Here is a 15000-nt window from a genome sequence, read left to right as displayed (position 1 = left end):
GTCATAAAATGTAAGGAACATAAACCAGAACTAAAAGATGATGTTATGCTTCAGGAGAGTTTGATTTTGATTCTGCACATTTCTAAAACATTATTGCTCTGTTATCTAGCTGTTATCACTTTTGTGATACCCTCATTTTCTTGCTAGTGGGCTTGCCTTTTAATGTTTTTATCCTTGTAAATATAAAAAAAGACCTTACTCTGGCACTTTTATTAGGGACAAATGTGTTGAAACACCTTAGATATGTGCAGAATTCCTGCAGGGATAACAGCATTACCGCATAAGGTACAGCCCATGACAAGAAAAAATGTGTTGCAAGTCGTGGTTCACACAAATATGGAGCTCCCCTTTTCAAACTTGCATCGGGAACTCCAGTGCCTGCTCATATATGACTCTGGTGCTTCCATTAACCCTACAAGGAGATGAGTGAGCCAATCAGCATGCAGCGCCAACGCAGGCAAACCACTCAGACAGCCAGATAGGACACAGAGCCCAGATGGTGTCACCATCAGCTGTTCCACACATTGAGGAGGTTCAGCGCACATACCATCAGGGTGATTTACAGACACATACAATATTCTCATGCCCTTAACAAGACACCAGTGACTCTGCGTTTACGGAGACAACTTGGTGGGCCTTCTAGGTATGAGTAATGTAAAACCTCTAATGGTTATGTCATAAATCTTTCGGCCTGGTGCAGAGCCACATCAGTCATTGTATTTAATGCAGCACTTAAAACATTATAATGACAACGATAATTGTTCAAAAACAAATAAACATAGATTGTAGCAATGCACAAACTTTACTGTGTGACTGCTTTTCAACAACAATCAGCTGCAACATTTTTACTTTGTTTTTCAGTATAGTTAACAGTTTAGTGAGTTCAGTGTAGAGAGGGAACACCCATCCAAGTACGTAAAGACACAATGCATGGGGACTGTTGGTTTACACTGGAAGCACATATATGGACTTGTCTGGAAGCTTGACCCCACCCCTGATCTCTGGGTCCTGTATGGGGTCTATTTAAGTGGCTCTGCTTAACGTGAGCCTTCGTCCCAGTGGAAGCATCCCGCACCAGTACACCTTGGTGAGTACACTGATGCATCTATTTGCTTTTTAAGAATAAATTGTTATGGTTTATGATGAACGAATGAACACAAGAAGTGTTATAATTATCTGCTAGGTAGAATCAAAGCTGGAGCTTCTGTGTATGATGGTTCATTTACAAAATGATGCTAAAATGAACTTGTGTTTTTTTTTTTTTGTGATAAATACACTTAAGGAAACAACAACAAAAAAAAGTTCTTGAAACATTATTTGGCATAATGCACAAAATCTAAGAGGGTAATATGCAAATTTCTCAGAAGATCAGTGAATGAAATTATAAGGCAGCCAGGTCATGTTGCAAAGTAGTGAAACAAAAGTACCACAGTGCAGCTAGGTGGCTGCTGGCCTGGCGCCTCTGCTCTGAAATAACTCAAGCCACTTAAATAGCTGTGTCACTTGTTATACTCTGATTAGTGTAGTGGGTGCTGAGCTTAAAATAGATTTCGGATCTGTGTTATGCACCTTTTTTGGTGTTTCTTAAGTAGCTCTCCAGTACTCCCATAGCTGTGGAGATATGATATCAGTGGTTGAGTCCAACACCAAAATATCATTTTAATTAGCACTTTAATTTCCATCTTTGTGCTTGCAGTAATACTATAAAGATTTTAGCAGGTCTTTACAGCAGTGTCCATGTAGTGAATACACAGAAAATTCACATCTTCACATTTCAGCCCCTTCTAGACAAAAAAAAAACAAACTATCTTAATTTAGTCCAACAGGTCTTCATGACACTTTAAAAACTCAAATCTCAAATATTGACTTTTGTTTCCTTATGTTTTTAATGTATATGCTGAAACTAGACCACTCCCCAAAAAAAGCCTAATCATGTGTGACGATGATGAGACTACCGCACTTGTGTGCGACAACGGCTCTGGTTTGGTCAAGGCTGGATTTGCTGGAGATGATGCTCCCCGTGCTGTCTTTCCTTCCATTGTTGGAAGGCCCCGCCACCAGGTACGCTCCAGAGAAAACACAGTCTTCATTAAGAAGAACTTAGGTACGAGTAACTAAAAATAGAAAGAAATTATATTTTGGTTCTGTTTCCTCAGGGTGTGATGGTAGGTATGGGTCAGAAGGACAGCTACGTCGGTGACGAGGCCCAGAGCAAAAGGGGTATTCTGACTCTGAAATACCCAATTGAGCATGGCATCATCACCAACTGGGATGATATGGAGAAGGTGTGTTAGCAAGAAGGTTTATGACAATATTTGTTTTACACTAGACTCCTGCTTTCTTCCGAATTTCCAACTTAACCAGCTGTCATCCAACAAACCCAGCTGACATCAGCAGTTTTTGTCTCTCCTTCTATCAGATCTGGCACCACACTTTTTACAATGAGCTGCGTGTGGCCCCTGAGGAGCACCCCACCCTGCTCACCGAGGCCCCCCTCAACCCCAAAGCCAACAGGGAGAAGATGACTCAGGTATTTAGATTATCTTCCCATTTTTATGACATAAATACTTAGGTATATTTTTTTTTTCATGTTTATTTTTATATCTTTGCTTTTTAATTTTTCCAGATTATGTTTGAGACTTTCAACGTTCCCGCCATGTACGTGGCCATCCAGGCTGTTCTGTCTTTGTATGCATCTGGTCGTACAACTGGTCAGTAACCTTTATGTTTTCTTCACATTTGACTGAAACATTTCTTCTTCACCTTCCTGACATTGCTTACTTCATTAAACCCAACTCTTTTCTGCTTGCTCAAGGTATTGTGCTGGACTCTGGCGATGGTGTGACCCACAATGTCCCCATCTATGAGGGTTACGCTCTTCCCCATGCCATCATGCGTCTTGACCTGGCTGGTCGTGACCTGACCGACTACTTGATGAAGATCCTGACCGAGCGTGGTTATTCCTTTGTCACAACAGGTATGGTGCTACCATACTTCGTTTGATTCGTTTGTTAGAAGTGTGGATGTGTTTTTTCTCATTACTCAAACCTTCTTCTTCTCAGCTGAGCGTGAGATTGTGCGTGACATTAAGGAGAAGCTGTGCTATGTGGCTCTTGACTTTGAGAACGAGATGGCCACCGCTGCCTCCTCTTCCTCCCTGGAAAAGAGCTACGAGCTGCCCGATGGTCAGGTTATCACCATCGGTAATGAGCGTTTCCGTTGTCCGGAGACTCTCTTCCAGCCTTCTTTCATTGGTGAGTCCAGCAAATATATGTATTTTTGTTAATATTTGGATTATTTCACACAAGTATTTTTCTTAGAAACTGACAATTAGTGCTTGAATTTCAACAGGTATGGAATCTGCTGGCATCCATGAGACAGCGTACAACAGCATCATGAAGTGTGACATTGATATCCGCAAGGACCTGTACGCCAACAATGTGTTGTCCGGTGGTACCACCATGTATCCTGGTATTGCTGATCGCATGCAGAAGGAGATCACAGCCCTGGCTCCAAGCACCATGAAGATCAAGGTGAATGGATGGCAGAGTCTTTGTGCAACCACACACTGATAAAGCAAATAACGCTCATTATAACTGAAGGTTATCTACTCCCTTTGTAGATCATTGCTCCACCTGAGAGAAAGTACTCTGTCTGGATTGGTGGTTCCATCCTGGCTTCCTTGTCCACTTTCCAGCAGATGTGGATCAGCAAACAAGAGTATGATGAAGCTGGACCCTCTATTGTCCACAGGAAGTGCTTCTAAACACATGTCCACCTCTTTGCATCCATGTATTTGTACATCTTTAACTCTTGTATATACAAGTCTCTGTTCTGTTGTAATAAAGATAAGCATTTGTGACAGTACCTCAAATACTGTTGACTGAAAATGAGAAATACAAGCAACTTTTCTTCTGTCAGCTGCCATAATGGGTGTCTGGGTGTCCAAATACTTTAAAAAGTCTTCAGTTAATCCAAAATGCTGCTGCCAGAGTCTTAACTGGAGTAGGAGAGATCATATCTCTCCAGTTTTCTCCATTGGCTCCCTGTCAAATCCAGAATTGAATTCAAAATCTTACTTCTAACCTACAAAGCCCTCAACAACCTAGCTCCATCTTAGAGATCTTATTGTTCCATATTTTCCCAACAGAGCACTTCGTTCTCAGATTGCAGGCTTACTTGTGGTTCCTAGAGTTTCCAAAAGCAGAATGAGAAGACGATCTTTCAGTTATCAGGCTCCTCTCTTGTGGAACCAACTTCCAGTTTCTGTCCATGAGGCTGACACATTGTCCAATTTTAAGACTGGGATTAAGACTTTCCTTTTTGATAAATCCTATAGTTTGGGTTGGCTTGTTATGCTGCTATAGGCTTAGACTACTGGAGGACAAATTTACCTAATTTCTTAAAATAAATTGCTAAAATTTAATAGTTTTCATTTGAAGCTATTTCTACCTTAAATGTGATTCTTCAACTGCCATTGTGTATCTGTTCCTAGCTAACCCAGCTAGTCGAAGCAGATGACCACTTGGCCTGAATCTGGTTCTGCTAAAGGTTTCTTCCTCATGAGGGAGTTTTTCCTTTCCACTGTCGCCTTCATGTTTGCTCAAGATGAGAGTTCTGCAATGGAGTTAATTTCAAAGCAGTCTGCTCCTCAGATAAATAATGTTAAATTATTATTTTTTATATATATTATATAAGAATGTTTCTGTACAGTGCCCTGAGACGACTTCTGTTGTGACTTGGCGCTATATAAATAAAATGAATTGAAATTGAAATAATGCCCCCTCCCCAGCACACCACACAGTAAAAAATGTTTGAATTTCCTAATCAATATTTTAAATGTCTCAAATTTTTTCTAGTACAAATAATAACACTTTCTATTCATGTACATTTAGTTTTTAGCTCAATATATCAAGTATATTCTCTCTATCTAAAACAAACAGATAGCTGAATTTAATTCATAGGTATCATTTTCCATCCATAGCTCCATCCATTATCCATCCATCCATCCATTATCTTTACCTTTAAAATCATTTTCAGGTCGTGGGGGTCACTGGTGCCCATGTCCAGCAGTCCCAGTGCAAGAGGCGGGGTACATCCTGGACAGGTCTCCAGTCCATCACGGGGACACATAGAGACAAATGAGACAAACAATCTCACTCACACTTAGAGACATTTTCGAGTTACCAATTAGCCTAACATAATATTTTTAATGTAAAAAGGGCATCTCATCAATACCTTAACAGATACCCATAATATATGAGTAGATGTTTGTAAATGCATTGGTGTCTAAAACTTATATCTCTCTTATTTGATGACAAAAACTTACTGGTACTCCCAAGCTTGCCACACAAATCTTATGTATTTTAAATTCTGATGCTCGAGTTTGTTTTTAAATTAGTCAGAATATCAATACTAAATATACACCAATTGGCTTTTTTTAAATTATTTTTTACTTATGTCAAATTTATTTTAATGTGTTCTCATAACTGCTGATGTAAACAAAGAAAGCTTTGAATCACCAGGCATTTTCCATTTGAAAAGTGGCACTAGTTTGTTCTACGGTCTCAACCGGTTGAAATGGCGTTTCCACTTGAATGTTCTTTTTCCTTACTGGAAACTGCACCGCACGGATCGGCGCACTCTGTGTATTAAAGCAAACACACACCCCGAGGAAGCCCGTTCAAGTTCTCACCAATCAGAGCGTAGTGCGTAGGGAGCGCCGCTGTTTGAAAATACTCCGGAAGCAGACGGCTTGACAACCGACTTGAGGAGCGAACCACCAGGCAGTGAGCTAAAAAAAATGGTTTAAATTGGTGTAATTTGTATATTTTACCGATTGAGAGAAGTAAAGCAGGAATTTCAGGTCCTCCGGTAGTGAGGTATTTTGAGTGGGACTTGTTTACAAGATTCTGCGACTTGCTAACCAAGCTGGCTAACGTTGGCCTGCTACTACGGACCAAGCTAGCTAATAAGATACGCTCTTAACAATGTAACACACCAGCTTATTGGGACTTTAACGTGCATTTTCCTCTAAAAGTCCACTTATTACGAGTGTGTTATTTTCTCGCAGGTAGTTGGAAGTTTTCAGGTGACGATGATTTGAGAAAAGCTAAGGGCTGTGATCAGCTGTTGCAAAAAATAGTTTATAATAACGGAAAGAGTGAACGTAAGTGCTAGAGAAAGCGAGAGAGCACTTTGTAAAAATAAAAAGCACGTTTGAAAAATGAAAGTTATGGAGAGCAGTGTAATGCGTTTAGTGGCCGTGCAGCAGCTTCGCTCGGCTTATGGGATAAAGATCAAGAGCTGGAACAAAAGCAAAGCAGCCAGCTGCAAGACGACAGTCAGCAACTCGGTGAGTTTAAAATAAAGTCATTTATAAGTGATCAACTCCATTTGTTTGCCTTAGACCTTTTTTTGCCGTGTGTTCATTCGGTTATAGTGAGTTTAAACTAAAAATAAAGAAGCTTACAGCATTAAAATTCATTGAGCATTGCCATTGTTTGGAATCAAATTAGCATTTTACTCAGTAACCCCCACTGAAAACCCCAATTGTTTGCAGACTGTTGTTGTTACAGGGTAAGGATGACAAAAAAAGCTAAATCCAAACACACAAGACCTTTTGTCTATACTTCTATTTAGTTTGGTTTAAAAAAACAATCATTTTATTCAGAAAAGAGACATTTCTGGATTAAAACGAACAACTTCAATTCAGTTTATTTATATAGCGCCAAGTCACGACAGAAGTCGTCTTAACTGAACAGAAACATTCATATACCGGTACATTATAAAAAATCCACTTGGTAAAAGTTATACAACAGGTTCTCTGGATGGATTCTTCTTTGTTGAAACGCTTCGTCTTTTATCCAGAAGACTTCAGTCTGAAACTCTTCAACCAGCTCAGTCTTTTATAGCGCCTTCTCATAGTGGACCGAACCACTTGGCTGCTGACAGCCATATTATCTTTTGGATAAAAGATGAAATGTTTCAACAAAGAAGAATCTGTCCAGAGGACCTGACTTAACCTTGTTAGATTTTTCTAACGAGCATGCATCAGGACAGTAAAAGTTATCTATTTAAAGAAGCCACCAGATTGCTTTGAATCTTCATTTTGTCGCAGTCTCCCATCCTGAGCAAGCACAACGGCAACAGTGGAAAGGAAAAACTCCCTTTTTAACAGGAAGAAACCTCCAGCACAACCAGGCTCGGAACGAGTGGCCGTCTGCTTCAACAGCTGGGGTTGATGACCTGCTTCTTGGTTTTGTTGCAACAGTCACTTGTGCAATAAATGCTGAACCATCTGCTTTATGAAAACGCCCTGCAGACAAAAAGAAAGAAAAAAAAAAAAATACCAGACACAAACTTTGGCTGAAATTGTGAAGAAATGAGGAAAACGTTTAAGAAATTTAAAATCCAACACAACGCTATTCTTAAACGCAATGTTTGGTCATCAGTATAAGAAAAGACAGAATTTATAGCAGTAAATTTTAGTCGTGTCAAATAAAATAAAAATATTATAAAGAAGGAAAGGGAACAAAGCAATCATACTTTTCCAGTGGTGAATATAAAGAGTGTGCCTGCACATGTGAGTTATTGGTGAATTCATTGTTAATCATTTTGTCTAACTTCCTTTTTTTCCTAACATAGACAAAAGTTTTCGGCCTCCCCTTGGATTGCTTACCGTTCTGCTATACAGAATGTGGAAAAGTGCCAAGGTAGGTCGACACTTTCTTTTTTCTTTAACAAGTTAACAAGTTGTAGCTTGTTCTCCTTTTTTCCTCTCTCTCTCTTTTTTTTTTTTTTACAAACCGTTACCGTACTAATCATTTTTCACTGCTCTTTAAGATTTCTGGTTGATGCATGTGTGCATCTGCTAGCACATGCCGACACAGAGGGCCTGTTCAGGAAATCAGGCTCCGTTGTCCGCCTGAAAGCACTCAGGGTGAGCAATGGACGACACTGACCTTGCTTTCCCCGAGAGACCTTCGAGTTCAGTGGGAACCATCCACCACAACAAATCTGTGTTTTGTCTGTTCAGTCTAAACTTGATGCAGGAGAAGAGTGCCTGTCCACCGCTCCTCCCTGCGATGTTGCGGGCCTGGTAAAGCAGTTCTTCAGGGAGCTCCCAGAACCTGTCCTTCCTACGGAGCTGCAGGATGCCTTTCTCAAGGCCCAGCAGCTCCCCACTGAGGAGGACAGAACCTCTGCCACCACGCTGCTGTCCTGCGTGTTACCAGACAGAAATATTTGCATCCTGCGCCACTTTTTTCACTTTCTTCGCAACATCTCTCTAAGGTATTGCACCTACCTATTATGTTTTTGAAATGGTTTACAGACATTGATCATATTTCTAACTGTGTTTGCTGAAAACAACATTTTCTCCTTTTTCTTGCTGAATCTCAGGAGTGCAGAAAATAAAATGGATAGCAGTAATTTGTCTGTAATTTTGGCTCCCAACCTCCTTCACTCTGGAGATGGAACAGAAAAGATGAATGCCAACACGGAGAAACGCCTCAAACTACAAGCGGCCTTGGTCCACTGCTTCATAGAGAATGCACACAACTTTGGTACGGCTTTAAGCATTTTGTTGCCAATTCCTGTCTCTGCCACGTTACAGTTGCTTTGAAGCGTTAACAAAGCCGTGGCTGTCTGTTACAGGCTTGTTACCGCTATTTCTTCAGGAGAAAGTTCCTGCCATGATGGGTTATGAGGCAGGTGGTCTGTCTCCCTCTCAGGGTGAGGATGAAGAGGGGGATTTAAACTCTGGGATGAAAAGAAAAAGCAGACGCAGCTTTGGACGTAAGAATCAAATCAGACCTTGTAAAAGCAGCAAGAAAAAGTTGCACAAAGCAAATATTCAAATACAATGAAGCATCGTGCTGCAGCGATAAACCACTTCTGTTACGTTGAAACTGCTTTAGTCGGTAAAGACAGGTTATTTGGCTGGGTTTGTCTTGTATTTCAGATATGGTCAGTGGTGCACTGAGTAAGATAAAAACTAATAGAACACCCACAAAAGGCTCCCAGGTGGAGAGTCTTGGTACGTACTGTGGTCACATGAGATGGGTTTGGCATCAGAAAGCATGAAGATGCTGAAGTAATTATCTCCTGTGCGCATGAGATGACATTTGTGTAACTTAAATTGAATTCTTTATTTATTTTTTTTACTTCATACTTAAGTCTGATGTTTTCCTACGCAAACTTTATTCAGATCTGCTTCTATTAATAATTATCAGCTTCTAAAAGAAGAAGCACTGCCTGTCTTTGCTCCAAATCTTTTTTGCATGAATCAGCACCCCCAAGTATCAGTTTGCTGTTTTTCTGTGCTTTGGTTCAAAATAAGTTCAAATTCTACCGGTTTGAAGAAATCACCGTCCTCACTCTTTTGTAATTTTTCCCAGTCTTTTCCTCTGCAACTCCTGTGATTGTGACTCCGTCCTCCAAGCGAAAGCTTCCTTTTGAGCCTCGCCAATCTTTTGGATTTTCGAACAAGAAGCGTAGATCTGTTAAAAAGAGCCTTGGGATAGACTTGCTTCCCAACCCTTTGTTCAGTGGCTCCACTACTCCTGGTTCAGGTATTGAAGAATGCTCGATTAACTGTTGATCTATCACTTCAGCTTGTAGTTATTACCTTTAGTTTCGTGTGTATTCCAGCCTACAGTTCATCGGGCGTCTTGGACCCTTCCCCAAACACCTTGTCATCAGCAGGAAGGTCTAAAAGGCAGCCTGCGGCGTCTTTAAGGAGGAAGAGCAAGCGACTTAGTAATAGACATGTTACCAGGTAAAACTAAGTCTTTGTTTGGCCCATGAGAGCTAACTTAAAAAAATTCTGGATTGCAAATTTATAGTAGGGATGCACGATATTGGATTTTTGGCCGATATGCCAATATGTTAAATTTGGCCATTTAGGTAATTTACCTCAAGGACTCAGGAAGTCAGATAGATATCTTCTATTCATTTTATTAGCAGGGGCAAAGAAAGCTATAACCCGCAAGTGGCTAGATTTAGAACCACCATCATCTCTGGAATGGACCGAAATAATTAAGGAAATACACGTAATGGAGAGATTGACTTTCATTAAGACTTGCTGCTGATAAATACAATAAATATTGGAAGAAATGAAACACCTTGAACCTGACGCCAAATGTACGATTATTTTAATTACCTCTCTTTTATTTGAATGTCTCATATTGAGTTTTACTTTTTATTATAATTAATATGCTTTTGTCATACTTGTTGCTCTGGACTTTTATTTAGTGAGGTTCTGAATGTTTAATGCATGTCTATTTTAAAAAAAATTATAAAAATAAAGTAAAAAAAAAAACACTTATTTGGCGGAATACCAATATTTTTTCCTAGACCTACTTACAGAGACGACATATCTTTCTCTGCTGTGGAATTAAAATACTACATTATTCTTCACGGTCTTTGTCAATTTGGTCTGTTACCAAATGCAGATGCTAAAAAGGCTGAAAATTATGCAACACTTCAACTTGTAATATATTTAATGTTACATTTATTCATGACATTTACTCTCTAACACAATGACAACACTCGAACAGTGCGAATTTGAAAATGTTCACAAATCTAAACTCAACGGCGTGCATGATGTCATAACGTTGTGCGGGCGCTGCAGGCATCCTTGTCACTGCGATGTCATACAAAAACAGCGCTATATATATATGTATATAGTGCCTTTTATATTGGTGAGTTATTTTTGATGGACTGGTCGATGTCTATTTAAATGTATTGCTAATATTGGCTGATACCATGCCAATAATATCGTGCATCCCTAATTTATAGTCTTATTTAAAATTAAACATTTTTAATGATCATGGGGCATCTTTACTAATGAGTGTTCCTGTGTGTGTGAAAGTATTACAGTCACTTATTTTCTCATTGTATACTTTATATTGCTCCAAATTAAAGAATGCAGTGTTTATTCTCTGATAGTGGATAAGGTCACTTTTTCTTGGCTTACCAGTATGTGGCTGACAGTTGACATAATTTTTCTCCCTTTCAGAGTTGAATCTGGAAAAGCTGGCTGCTTCTCACCTAAAGTCGGCAAGAAAGAAGATCCACGCAAGTCTCTACGCAAGCGTTTTAGCTTGGGAAAGAGCAGCAAAGACGCTGTAAGTGTAGTGGCTCGTTGAAACCTAACACTAACTGACAAACTGTGAACGAGGAAATGAATTCTCTGCATGCAGCATGTACCTGTATTCCAATCAAACATGTTTACACTCAGACAATAGATATGTGCACAGTAGCACTTTTGTTGTAGAGGATGCTCTCACACATGCACTGCAGTCCTGAAATGTTCAGGTGATTCAGAGGACACACGATGCAAATATTCATTCACTCAGCAGTTTTTACATCACTTCCCGAGACGCTGTCCAGCACCTTATCCCTCGCATTTCTAGCTGTGAAGCATGTGTGAACAGCAGCTCCAGAAAATAAATCCCTTTGAAATTATCTGTCCGTTTTCCTCACACATTTGGTGGTTATGTAAAAACTTCCAACGTTTACTTTATGAAATATTTCTGCAGATTTATTTTTTTTTTTAAAGACGAACTGTGTTTCACCTTTTAACATTTTGTAAATAAATTATGTTTATTGTTTATGGTACCAAAGCTCTATTCCTGTGCCCAGTTTGAATCAGTTACCATACTAGCACTTGGGTGATGTTGATATTATATACACAACATTTGGTGAAATGTCTTTGGGTACAATATGCAAGCTGCTTTAAGATGCATATGTTTATTATATTAAAATATACACAATAAAAGTTTATCCAAACAGTTCACTTATCTCGTTTCTTCTGAGTGATTTGTATCATCCTCTGAAGAACTAACCCCAGATACACGCCATTAACCTGGTAATATTTATTATGGGTTGTTTCTGTTGGGTTCTTTTTAACAAAATACTACTCTCTAGCTTAATCCTTCTCAAAGGCTCTTTCATTTTTCCGTTCTCCTTCCATGCTGCTGATGAAGGGTTCTGAGTCCATTGGCTGGCGACTTGCCTCACAGGAGAGCACAAGTTTTCTTCTCACTGAGGAGACCAAGTTCAGACCATTTGTTCTTCCCAGAAATACAGAATCCAAGAGTAAGTACCAGAGAATGCAACTTTATCCTGACTGCTCCATTCTTACCAATGTTGTCTTGAGTTAGAACTCCTGCTAATACAAAGCTTGTTGTTTTAGGCTCCAAGTACATTAGCAAGTCAGAAGACAACTTGCTGACACCTCAATGTGGCTCGAGGACCCATCAGGCTTCGTGGATTGAAGACACCCCTCTCAGCGCTCAGGCGTTTAGCGGAGGGTCTTTCACTGATTCCCCCATACGCGTGCGCCTCAAGAACAACTACATGTCTGAGCCTGCCATTGTTATTTCTAAGCCTTCACCAGGAAACATCCTGCCCATGAAGCTGTGTTGTGCTTCCAGCGCGGAGAGCCTCGAGAGCGCTGAAACTCTGAGAGGAACGGGCCCAGCTCTGAAAATCCAGAAGGATGCCATAGAGCCTGCGATAGAGGATTCCTGCAGCTTTGTAGGAGAATATGTGAAAAAACCATCAGAAAGCATCCATGTTACTCCACCCAAGACCCCCGCAGTCAAACCTTTGTCTGTGGACACTGAGACCCCCTGCTTCCAAGCTCAGCGGAGCCTTCTGGGAAATGAGCAGAACAGTACATTTGGTCAAATTGAAATGGCTGCACTCACTCCTTTGCATATTGATAGTGCAGTCTTTGATTCTAGCGTTCACTGTAGTCCATTACACAAAGTTAGATCTGCCTCCTTCGGTAGCCATGGCAACTCAGCTGAGAGGCTGGCAGAGCAGATAAACTGCAGCAGGTTTATCGATGCTCTGGATGTGCAGAGTCCTGCTCATTTCACACTGAGCGTCTCCTCATCAACTCCATACAAGCTGCTCAAAGAGGAGCCTGCCGCGTCGAACACAACTGCTGCTGCAGGCGGCAAATCTTATGAGAAGGTCAAGCTTTCCCTGGAGGTTGGTTCTAATGTTGAAAACCAAACGGCCTCGTCCCCGACTAGGCAGGAGGCTGAAAAGCGCCGGGTAGCAGACCACATTCAGCACTTCAACAAGCTCACCCTCTACTCTCCCACGGGCTCAAGCAAACAGATCCGGTCTCCGCTAAAGTTCCAGCGCACCCCAGTTCGACAGACTGTCCGCAGGATCAACTCTCTCTCAGGTGACAGTCGCAGGTTCAACGTAAACGTGACGAAGTCTTTGAGTCTAGAGAGTGGCCTCTCGCCTCACTCAAAGCTCCTGCCTCACCCGGGACGGCCACAAGTGAGACCGTCCAACAGCACGCTCGCTGGAAAGAAGCCTCCGCCCCTCCCGCCGAAAAGGCCAAGCACCCTAGTTCGAAAACCCGCGTCCTGTGCTCTGGGCGACGTGACAAACAAAGTCCAACCAAAGGTTAAAGTGGAGCGCTCTGCCTCGGATCCATCAGAAACCCTGAATCCTGTGCAGCAGCTTGTAGAGAAGGGCTCGAACTATTACAGAGGTTCTCCCAGAAACCCCCTCAACCCAGGACGACTACTGTCTGCTACCAAGCCTGTTGATTTATAGAGGCCGTCCTTATTATATTTTTATTTTTCTTTCTCTTGCTATGCGGGTCTTTTTCTGGTAAATGACATTAAACGTTCCGGCATATGTATTTTTTATCGCAGTAATTTATTTCTTAGTTGCAGTTGTTGGGAGATGCTCAGCAGCCGTGCGAAGTAATGGCAGCCTACGAGTTTTACTACGTTAGGTAGATTTTCGATCACAGCGTGAAAACTCAATCTGTTGGTATGACTGGAAATGTTTTAATGAAGCGTTTCAATTATCTTACAGCTGATTCTGGGGCGTACATTTGGGAGAAATTTCTGGAGATAATTTAAACTACCCTTTTTAAAACGTTCGTTTTTTTTAAATATTTTTTGTATTATTGCCTCGTGATGAACTTTAGAAAAAAAGGAATACAAACCTCTTGTTTTTTTTGTTTGTTTGTTTGTTTTTTGGGAGGGTTTAAAATAATTTTTATTAGTTTTTGTTTTATCCTCCAATGGCTTCACAACTTTCAGCCTGTAAAATGCTTTGCTTCAGCCAAGAAAATAAATAAAAAAAAAACTTCAGGATTTTGTGGATTGAATTTTCAGAGATTTGATCAGTCCTGGTTCAGCCACAAGGGGGCGTCCTACATTTACTTCCACATCTGTACAATAAAGTTGATTCATTCTGACAACCTGAAGCTGAGTTAAACTGTCAAGACTTGCTTGTTGCTTCTTTGTCCCAAGATAATGAAATAATATTTTGTTAACAGTCTGCAGTGAACAAAATTCTTCAAGATTTTTTTTTATCAGTTTTTATAAAACAAATATTCTCTGTAATATCAGCAATCTGAGCCAAACAGTAAATAAAGTGCTTTTAAAACATGTGAATCTGGCAACTTTTAAGATTTATTCTTTACATTTTGCAACAATCGGTTTCAGGACAGACTTGACGTGGAGCAGATTTAGCTGCCAGGACTTTGTGATCCTGCAGTGATGGGAGGATTAATGGGATGCAAACAGGAAGTGTAGTAAAAGAGATGGTCCCTCATGAAAACATTCCTGTCAAGACATATTTAATTTGAATAACTTAACGCTTCTATTTGGTTGCCAGGTTGTTAAAAAAACACATTTGGAAACATCCAACGTTATTTAAAAAAAGAATTGGGGAAAAAACCTGAGCCCAAAATCAAATTTGTTCTGATTATTTATTAAACTGTTTTTATTACTAAGTGCAGTCATTCACAAGGCTCAAGTTAAATAACATTTTATTTATTTATTTATTTTTAACAAGTCTCTTGTAAATGAGTCCTCGAGACTCAATGAGACTAACCTGCATAAATAAAGGTTGACTTGAATTTGATAAAATATCAACATGTTAATCAGTAAAGTAATAAGAATTTAACCTAAAATGGAACAGTGATTCAATTTCGAGTGATTCACG

At 40.2% G+C, this 15000-nt stretch overlaps 2 protein-coding genes across 2 annotated transcripts; both read left to right on the top strand.

Moving 5' to 3' along the window:
• Positions 1-1035: 1035 nt before the first annotated feature.
• On the top strand, positions 1036-3867 carry LOC119427281 (actin, alpha cardiac muscle). The gene is made up of 9 exons (XM_037694861.1): positions 1036-1087; positions 1908-2061; positions 2157-2285; positions 2420-2530; positions 2627-2711; positions 2816-2977; positions 3063-3254; positions 3352-3533; positions 3623-3867. The coding sequence occupies exons 2-9, from the start codon at positions 1933-1935 to the stop codon at positions 3764-3766; spliced, it is 1134 nt and encodes a 377-aa protein (XP_037550789.1). The 5' UTR covers positions 1036-1087; positions 1908-1932; the 3' UTR covers positions 3767-3867.
• A 2121-nt stretch (positions 3868-5988) lies between these two features.
• On the top strand, positions 5989-13593 carry arhgap11a (Rho GTPase activating protein 11A). Its single transcript, XM_037694686.1, has 12 exons — positions 5989-6355; positions 7648-7715; positions 7846-7942; positions 8039-8295; positions 8404-8567; positions 8659-8799; positions 8966-9040; positions 9402-9575; positions 9655-9781; positions 11024-11132; positions 11994-12105; positions 12203-13593. The coding sequence occupies exons 1-12, from the start codon at positions 6227-6229 to the stop codon at positions 13591-13593; spliced, it is 2844 nt and encodes a 947-aa protein (XP_037550614.1). The 5' UTR covers positions 5989-6226.
• The last annotated feature ends 1407 nt before the right edge of the window (positions 13594-15000 follow it).

This window comes from Nematolebias whitei, chromosome 21 (genome assembly GCF_014905685.2).
Source record: "Nematolebias whitei isolate Nwh7 chromosome 21, NemWhi1, whole genome shotgun sequence".
Classification (NCBI taxonomy): Eukaryota; Metazoa; Chordata; class Actinopteri; order Cyprinodontiformes; family Rivulidae; genus Nematolebias; species Nematolebias whitei.
The sequence above is the reverse complement of the archived record's forward strand: the minus strand, read 5'-3'. Positions and strand labels throughout refer to the sequence as shown.

Excerpts from the sequence above, each read along its gene's own strand:
- LOC119427281 (XM_037694861.1), top strand. The coding sequence starts at position 1,933 with ATGTGTGACGATGATGAGACTACCGCACTTGTGTGCGACAACGGCTCT. Across the intron at positions 2,062-2,156 it reads TTGGAAGGCCCCGCCACCAG|GGTGTGATGGTAGGTATGGG; the intron begins GTACGCTCCAGA and ends CTGTTTCCTCAG. Across the intron at positions 2,712-2,815 it reads TGCATCTGGTCGTACAACTG|GTATTGTGCTGGACTCTGGC; the intron begins GTCAGTAACCTT and ends TGCTTGCTCAAG.
- arhgap11a (XM_037694686.1), top strand. The coding sequence starts at position 6,227 with ATGAAAGTTATGGAGAGCAGTGTAATGCGTTTAGTGGCCGTGCAGCAG. Across the intron at positions 8,296-8,403 it reads CTTCGCAACATCTCTCTAAG|GAGTGCAGAAAATAAAATGG; the intron begins GTATTGCACCTA and ends GCTGAATCTCAG. Across the intron at positions 8,800-8,965 it reads AAGCAGACGCAGCTTTGGAC|ATATGGTCAGTGGTGCACTG; the intron begins GTAAGAATCAAA and ends CTTGTATTTCAG.